This window comes from Phaseolus vulgaris, chromosome 6, assembly GCF_000499845.2.
Source record: "Phaseolus vulgaris cultivar G19833 chromosome 6, P. vulgaris v2.0, whole genome shotgun sequence".
NCBI classification, from domain to species: Eukaryota; Viridiplantae; Streptophyta; class Magnoliopsida; order Fabales; family Fabaceae; genus Phaseolus; species Phaseolus vulgaris.
This window is the reverse complement of record NC_023754.2, coordinates 24366904-24375512: the sequence shown is the minus strand read 5'-3', so window position 1 is coordinate 24375512 and position 8609 is coordinate 24366904. Positions and strand designations below refer to the sequence as shown.

At 35.3% G+C, this 8609-nt stretch overlaps 1 protein-coding gene across 7 annotated transcripts; it reads left to right on the top strand.

Moving 5' to 3' along the window:
- Window positions 1-738: 738 nt before the first annotated feature.
- LOC137832110 (BTB/POZ domain-containing protein At5g47800-like) lies at window positions 739-8077 on the top strand. 7 transcript variants are annotated; one of them, XM_068640111.1, is made up of 8 exons: window positions 739-891; window positions 1338-1421; window positions 4742-4830; window positions 5210-5351; window positions 5451-5520; window positions 5611-6009; window positions 6094-6834; window positions 7253-8077. In XM_068640111.1, exons 4-8 carry the CDS (start codon window positions 5293-5295, stop codon window positions 7793-7795), a joined length of 1812 nt encoding a protein of 603 aa, XP_068496212.1. In that variant the 5' UTR covers window positions 739-891; window positions 1338-1421; window positions 4742-4830; window positions 5210-5292; the 3' UTR covers window positions 7796-8077. The 7 variants fall into 7 exon arrangements, with proteins under 7 accessions (XP_068496212.1, XP_068496210.1, XP_068496216.1 ...); XM_068640109.1 differs by having other exon boundaries at window positions 857-1057; XM_068640115.1 differs by having other exon boundaries at window positions 889-1057; window positions 5228-5351.
- The last annotated feature ends 532 nt before the right edge of the window (window positions 8078-8609 follow it).

Sequence of the window (8609 nt, the reverse complement as noted above, 5' to 3'; positions counted from 1 at the left end):
AATTTTTAGTGTGAGTTAAAGGTTTCTAGTGTGAACGCAATATTTGATATTTATTTTTGTATCCAACTTGAGTAGATTTCACCCTTGCTATTGACTTCTTTTTTTATAGCCCTCACTTTTTGTTCACAGCTAAAATGAATTTTTCTTATAGTGATTATCTTTACTAACAATTACTCTTAAATGTTTTTGCCTAAAATTTATGAAGATTTACTTAAAAATATTTATTCAACTGAAAAAATAAAGGTCATGTGCAGTTAACGTATCTAACAAGTTGTTTGTAGTTTTCATTTAAGATTGTAATTTTATTTTAGTAATACGTGTAATAAGGATTTATATAATACATATCTAAATGCATGGTGAAAAAGTAATGAACACGCGTTTTTTCCTAATGCATTAATATCTTATAGCAGCCTCAAGTCCAACATAGAGATTGATAGATTACTAAAATAAAACTTGAATTCTAATTAAAGAGATAGAAAAATGGATGCAAGTTTTTTCCAAAATAAAATGATGCAGCAGTGACAGGGAATAGGGAATAGGGATGAGATAGAGAAACGTTTGTCTGTGTTTGGGCTTGAAAAGAAGGCAAAAGAGAGAAGTCAGAGCAATATCTGACCAGGGTTGATGTAACAACGGCACAGAAATGGACACGTGGGCAACATGCACACAAGGGTGGCCCAAGCATAGGCCTAATCGAAGAAGAATATCCAAAGGTTTAGTGGGGGGAAGCATGATGATGAATGCACAGTGTATCTTTCACCTATGTTGAGACTAGGCCCCACACAAGCTTCTTTTTCAATTAGTATAGGAGAGCACTCCAATGCCATAACCCACTTGCATTGCATGCTTTTTGTGGTTTAATCATACAGCACCAATTTTGAAGCTGTTGAGGTGAAGACTGAAAGACTTCTTTTTCAATTTTCCTTCTCTCTATTGCATTCTATTTGCTATTCAAAGGACTATATCATGCCATGCTTTTGATGCATTACTATGTTGACTAATTCCAACGAACCACTCCATCTCTCTCTTTTCAATGTTGTACTCTATAGCACTCTTGGTAAGGAGACATTGTGGTACTCGTTTTTCTTCACTTGCTGTTGGTGTTGGTGCCTTCCCTGGTTGGTTCTACACGAGGCTTTTCAGCTATAGCCTAACCCTCTCTCTATTTCTTTGTCTCTGAGGATTACTTGCATGAAACTAGTAAAGCATTCGCTTTCCTGCTTCACATGTCCATGCATATATGCTTGTTTCTGACTTTAGGCCACCACATATCTCTACTCTGCCTTTACTTCAAAAACTGATGCTTCTGCATCATCTACTTTCTTCATTTTGTACAGTTACTTCGGAACAGCAGCTTTTTCAGTTGTGAATGCTTTTCTCTGGTTCCTATCATTCAAGTAACATCAATGATGTGTTCACGGGTATGTTTTCTGCTTTCTTTACTTTTTAAATTTCTTTGAACATTTCCAATGCATTTGTTTAGTACTGTGATGAGAGGCCTAATTGTGAAAGCATAGGAAGATAACTAGGGAGTAGGGAGCAATTTTGATTAAAGCATTTCTGTTTGACTTACCACTTCACAACCAGTTAAAAGCCTTTTTCATTCTGTTATATATACAGATGAAGAGCACTTTTGTCAGACAGAAATTTGTTTTTCTGAAAAAGCAGCATGCATTAGGTTCTGTTTGCTTAAAAAATTCCAAGAGAAAAAAGACAAAAAGGAAGTGGTAAAACCTTCTTGTGAAGGGTGAGAGGAGAGTGACTGGTAGAGAGAGATTTTATCAATTGGAGATGAGAAGAGCCACATAATTAGCTAAATGCCACCCAAGAATCAAATAGGGGATGTCATTGGTTCTGTGTTGAGCAAAGGTAGCTGAAATGAACTATACACTTTCTGAATTTTGGCGGTGATCATGAAATTGGGATCTGTGAGAGTTATTACCTCTAAGAAAATAGTGCCTTGTGAGATTCTGATGCCATATTATTTGGAAGAAAAAAACATGAAGCCCTTTTTTTTGTGTCTTGTTGAAAGCAATAGGTGCTGTTCTACAAACACCGTGCTTTTTGCTTTGCCTCCACTTGTCTGCGAAAGCACAGACCAAATTCTATGCCAGATTTTAACAAATGAACGGTGGAAAAAGGCCTCACAGAAATAGCACTAATGTATCATATCCTCAACTTTGAGAAGCATTGTATATAAGTTCTTCTTTAATTCCCTTATATTATATGAAACCTGCCTAAAGAGTTACCTTTATGAAATTAATAATGCTGAGCTCTTTCAGCCATTATATGAACAAAGTTGGAAGAAATAGAGAAATAATGGAAGAAAGAAAAAGTTGTCGTCCTTCTTTCTTGGTTCATATGTACTTTATAAAGGGTAGGATAATTGAGAAGACCGAACTTTGGATAAGGACCAATGCTGAACAATTATAATTTTCAATAGAAAAAAAAGGTCTATGATAGTTTATATATATGTAAGTTCTTTGGATGCACAATGAAAGCGACTGAGCAAGGTAGCCTCACAAAAATTATGCATGGATCATTTGTATTATCTTAGGAAGCTATTGGTCAGTGGTCACATTTGATTGATGCATCAGTCTCTCGGATTTCCATACCAGTATTTTCTTAACATAATCATGCATCCTTGTATATATGGAATCAAAAGTTTTTTTCTGAAAAGGTAGCTGTGTGTATTGGTCCATATTTGCTTTGGATTTATTTACCCTTACGATCCAACAGGGAGGCACTTTTAAAGCTGTTGTATATTTTTTTTGGTCTCACGTACTAGTTAATTTTTAACTATAAAACACAGGCGCCATCTATCACCGTAAAACATGTATGTTTTGTTGTATAAAGTTGTCTTTTTCGATGCTGCTGCTTTTTTCTTCATATATAATTTTTGGGTGGGTTGGTTTAGTATTCATTCAGTACACAAAATAATGAAAATATCCAACTAGAAGAGTCTCTCAGCATATTATATGTAATTGCTTCTGTCATTTTTTTCATTGTGGATTCGCACAATTACTAACTTTTTTACCAATGAGATTGGATTTATTATACTCCCCCATTTTCAAGTTAGTGTCACTTTAGAGTACTGTACAAGGATCAAGGAAACGAATAATTGTTCTAAAAACTACATAAAAAGGCAAAACAGGACAGAATTGTCATTTTCTTGAAAGCATGTGCTGTTAATTTATGCTCTTGGAGGGAAAAGGAAATTTTGGTGAGAAAAAAAAGGAAACAAATGTTTTCTTGGCAGTGAAAAACAAAAGATCATTTGGAACAATTTTTTTTTGCTGAAGTGAGATTTATTTGAGAATGGGGGCAATATGTACTGTTAAGAGGAGTCTAAAAGGCAATAATTTTATATCTTTACTTTGTTACTTATGTTTTTGTTATTGCTTACCAATGTTTACCATACGATTACAAACTACTCGTGCCAGATTTCCTCTAGAATACCAGAAAAGAAAAAGTCTAGGAACATTAGTAAGGTAATGAAATGGTTATGCATCAGTTGGGAGATTCAATGTAGCTTGATTCGGATAGGTCGGTATCCAAAGTGTCATACCAGGGTCTGACACTAAAATAAAAGTTGGTATGCATCAGTTAGGAGATTCACCTTGCGGATTTGTCCAACAAGAAACTCCTAAAGTTGGTTTTGGATGTAAGGGTGATTTTCTTCTCCAAAATCAAATGGAGCAGTGCAACCAAGTATTTGTTCTAGATATTTATCCACACTTGTTTTCTAAGCTATACATGTAATACAGCTCTGCATTTGTAGGAAAGTTCGAAATTTATGCTGTTCGCTGCATTATACTTTAGAGTAGTTACTGAGTTTTTACTTTTTACCTTTTCCAATAAGCATTGGAGATATTTTCAGTAGGAAAAAGATGCTGATATGTGCAATAATTTAAGTCAAGTTTAAATCATGTTGTTGCTTTGTCCAATATGATTTCTCAGAAAATAATATATGCAGACATAATTAAAGAGTTTGGTACAAATCCCTTTAAGATCTTTGAATATTTGCCCAAATGGAATGTATAACTTATAATAGAGGGTGGCTTTTTAACATATCAAGTTATCACCTTAGAGACAAAGCTCTTGAACAACCATGTGCTATAACTATTAAGGTAGAAACAGGACAAAGAAACTTCACTTCTAATCAAAATCAAATGGATACTACTTTGTTAGCACAGCTGCAAGTACAGGGGCTTAAGTAGCAGTCATTGGGACATTGATATTAGTATTTTCCAATATTAGTTTCCTTGTTCTTCTCTTGCTGATATAGGTTTTCCTTTCTCAAAATTTGAACAACACTCTTCAGAGGAGTTGCATAGCGTAATAATAAGTCATCACGCATTCATCAGTACTCAAATTTTAAAGTTCTTCAGTTTCTTATCAGTTGTTGCATGTCTGGACCTGGCGCGGTGAGCATAAAAATTTGAAATCTGGTTTAACTCATGTAGAGTATCGACACCCACCTAATTTTAATCATTAGTTTCACCTGCTTAATTTAGCATGAATTTGGAAGTAGTTTCCAAAGGCACTAGAGTAGAGACAAATTTGCATCAATGCATGTCATCTAGCATAAGTACTTCTCTCACTGTTACTGTTCTGCATCAATGCATCGCATCTAGCTAGCATAAGTACTTCTCTATACAGTTACTGTTCTGCATACTCTTTCTCAGTGCATGTAGGAAAAAAATGGATTTGATTGTTTCTTCTTTCCTTTAATCTGTAGATGAGGACACCACATCTATAACTTGAAGTTCTTGCAGAGTTATACGCAAATAAATGAGGTTGTGAGGGCATTGTTATATGAAAGTTGAGGTAAGGTTTCTTGCATATCTTTTCTCGTCATGTATTTTCTGGATTTTTCTTCACATAGTAGTATGGAGAGGACATGGTATCAAGTGAGTTCGTGTCCCGATCTTTATAACCTTCATCTATAGTGATTTCTTCACCCTCTCCTCCACCTCTTAGTATGAGTGTCGCATAATCATGAACCAGAACCATGATATAATTCGAGTAAGCATATTTGTTCACCATGTCTTCAAGTTTGCAACTACTACATGACCCTTTTGACTCATGCAACGAAAAGGGATTTCTTATAAAATACGTGTTGTTGTTCTCTCTCTCTCTCTCTCTCTCTCTTTATGTTCAATTAATTAAGCACGGTATCTTATCCTTTACTTTATGGGATCTGTAGTAAAGTTGTGGTATTCAGAACTTGATCAGGCTTTCAAGTAGAGATTTTTCTTGACCATTGGGTATAGATCACAATAAGTAGATATGAAGTTCATGAAACTTGGTACAAGGCCTGATACTTTCTACACTGAACAAGCTACCAGGTATTTTTATCGAGCTTTGGTCCAAGAGTGGCATACAACCTATTCTCCCTCTATTTATGTTTGCACAAACTAACATGTATTAACATGTCATAAATGCAGGAGTGTGGTTTCAGATGTGCAAGCTGACCTTGTAATAAAAATCAATGAAACTACTTATCTGCTACACAAGGTATAAGAATTAGATTGAGTGCGATGTGTGAAAAAAGATAATAGTAACTCAATATTTGTTAATCTACAATTCTATTTTTGCTGGCTGCAGTCTTCGCTTCTTCCAAAATGTGGCCTTCTACAAAGACTTTGCTCAGATTCTAGTGATTCTGAGAATGTTCCGCTAGAGCTTCATGATATGCCTGGAGGTGCAGATGCTTTTGAACTCTGTGCTAAGTTCTGCTATGGAGTTTCAATCAACATCAGTGCTCATAACTTTGTACCTTCACTCTGTGCCGCTAAGCTCCTACAAATGAATGAGTCCTTAGAGAAGGGAAACTTTGTAGGCAAACTTGAGGCTTTCTTCAGTTCATGCATTCTTGAAGGATGGAAGGACTCTATTGCAGCACTGCAGGCCACTGACAAGTTACCGGAGTGGTCCGAGAATCTTGGCATAACAAGAAAATGCATTGATTCAATTATTGAGAAAATTCTTACACCCCCTCCACAGGTCAAGAACTGAGACCATATTTTATTTTCACATGATTGATACTCGATACATTTTTTTTTGTTTAACAAGGATGAATATGTGCAGGTCCAATGGTCCTACACCTACACAAGGCCTGGTTATACTAGAAAGCAGCATCATTCAGTCCCAAAGGATTGGTGGACTGAGGATGTGTCTGATCTTAACATAGATCTTTTCAGATGCATAATAATGGCTATTAGATCAACATATGTGCTCCCATCACAGCTTATTGGTGAAGCTTTGCATGTCTATGCTTGTAAGTGGCTTCCTGGCATCACAAAGCTTAAAAATTCACTCGGCTCTGCAGCTATAACAGAAGAATCCAAAGCGAGTAACCGAAAAATTCTGGAGGCAATTGTGAGCATGATTCCAGCAGATAGAGGGTCAGTTTCAGCTGGCTTCTTGTTAAGGCTCCTCAGCATTTCAAGCCCTCTTGGTGTCTCTCCTGTGACAAAAACTGAACTGGTGAAGAGAGCCAGTATACAGTTTGAGGAGGCAACAGTGAGTGACCTGCTTTATCCTTCAACATCCTCATTGGACCAAAAATTTTATGACACTGAGTTAGTTCTAGCAGTGTTGGAAAGTTTCTTGAAATTTTGGAAAAGAATCTACCCTGGTGCTGTGGATAACAGGCACCTGTTAAAATCAATCAGAAATGTTGGTAAGCTCATTGATTCCTATCTTCAAGTGGTGGCAAGGGATGATAATATGCCAGTTTCAAAGTTTGTCTCTCTGGCTGAAACTGTGCCAGCTATTGGCCGATTAGAGCATGATGATCTTTACCAGGCTATCAACATCTATCTGAAGGTGAATTTCCATGCCATAGATAACAATGTCTAAGCTTTTTTTTATTTGATACGATACAAATGCTCAACATTTCAGTACTCACCTTTAGATGCCAACTTTATACACTAACACAGACTTTTCACATCAAAACACTAAAATTACTAAATTAGCTTTAAACATATAGGTTAAGTTTGGATAAATTTATCAATCAACACTTACAGAAAAAATAAATAGTAAAATGAATTAAGTTTATCTCATTAGCTAAAATTAGTTTATGTGCAAACTAATTTATAAAAACTATCTGATTTTGATTTTTCAAAAGTTTATGTTGGTTTATATATAAGTTAATTTTAATTTAAGGATCAACTTTTATATTTTGGGGGATTTGGTTCTTATTATGGTGCATGCATAATGTGAGTTATGTTCAATGCATACACAGGTGCATCCTGACCTGAGTAAGGCAGACAAAAAGCGTTTGTGTGGGATTCTGGAGTGCCAAAGACTGACCCCAGAAGTGCGTGCACATGCAGTAAAAAATGAATTTCTGCCATTAAGAACTGTGGTTCAGCTCCTCTACTTTGAACAAGAAAAAGATTCTATGGAAACCACTAGTTCCAAGCTGCAAAAATCACATGATCTACTTCTAGGAGCAAAAAAGAGACCAGCAACTAGAGATGGTCATGGCAAACGGTCTTTAATAAACAAAGAAGAATTCAACAGAGAAGAAGTCACAAGAAGAACCTCTCATGCTGAAGATAGAGAAAAGGGTCAACACAAAGCTAAACAATCAGATGCTAAGTTAGCATTGGACTTGGAAAGAAAGATGGTTATAAGAGAAGACAGTGAAGAGATAGGGTCAGAAAAGTTAAGGGTAGCCAAAGAAGGGAGAATGTCAAGCAGCAAGTTGGACTTGGATTCTAAGAATAACATACAAAGGGCAAGAAGCAAGAAATCAGAACATGGCCGTCAAAAGGGAAGATAGAGCTAAAGTAATTACAGTCTTTGAAATTGAAACATTCAGAGCAATCATCATTTCCCTACATATGAACTTAGTAGCCTCTATTCTTATCATTTCTTTTTTACATGTGTCATAAATGTAAGCAAGGTATTCTCCTTTCCACTTTGTGTCACTGTTCAAGAGTTGTATTTATCAAAGAGGTCACTGCAACAAATGCAGTTGACTTCTCTCAGATTGATACTACTGTTTTCATTACATTTCAATTGTCTTATGAAAAGAATAAAACAACTTTAGCCTTAAAAGTAATGTTATTATTGGCCATAGTTATGCTTATACCAAAAAATAAAAATTGCAGTATGCATGATTTCCATTTTCAAAAACTGATTTTAATTTTTAAAAACTAAAAAATAGAACAACTTGTTTGATGGGTAAAATCAGTTGTCTTGCATAGTTTGTCATTTTCTTTCTTCATATTTACTGTGTAACCTAGCATCTTTTTACTGATAAGTTTGTGCAGCTTCTGTATTTTGCATCCCTCCTCTGAAATAGTCTTGGATCAAAAAGCTGCTCTCCAATGGTATTTGTTTCTCTCCATCTGTCATTGAGAAGAGAAAAAGGAACATCTCCAAGTTGTTTCAGTGATTTTATAGTTTATCATTAAACTTTTACAAAAAATTATTATAACTAACAATAGAACTAAAAATATAAATACTAAAACATCAAGGGTTGAGAGGGCATAAAATTGTAATCTTCTTTCTTATTATTATCCATTTTACTTAACTTTATTTATACAAATTATCTGTCGACTCAAACTAAGCTAACCATGCATTCAAATTTC

Excerpts from the sequence above, each read along its gene's own strand:
- LOC137832110 (XM_068640111.1), top strand. The coding sequence starts at position 5,293 with ATGAAGTTCATGAAACTTGGTACAAGGCCTGATACTTTCTACACTGAA. Across the intron at positions 5,352-5,450 it reads TACACTGAACAAGCTACCAG|GAGTGTGGTTTCAGATGTGC; the intron begins GTATTTTTATCG and ends TCATAAATGCAG. Across the intron at positions 6,010-6,093 it reads TTCTTACACCCCCTCCACAG|GTCCAATGGTCCTACACCTA; the intron begins GTCAAGAACTGA and ends GAATATGTGCAG.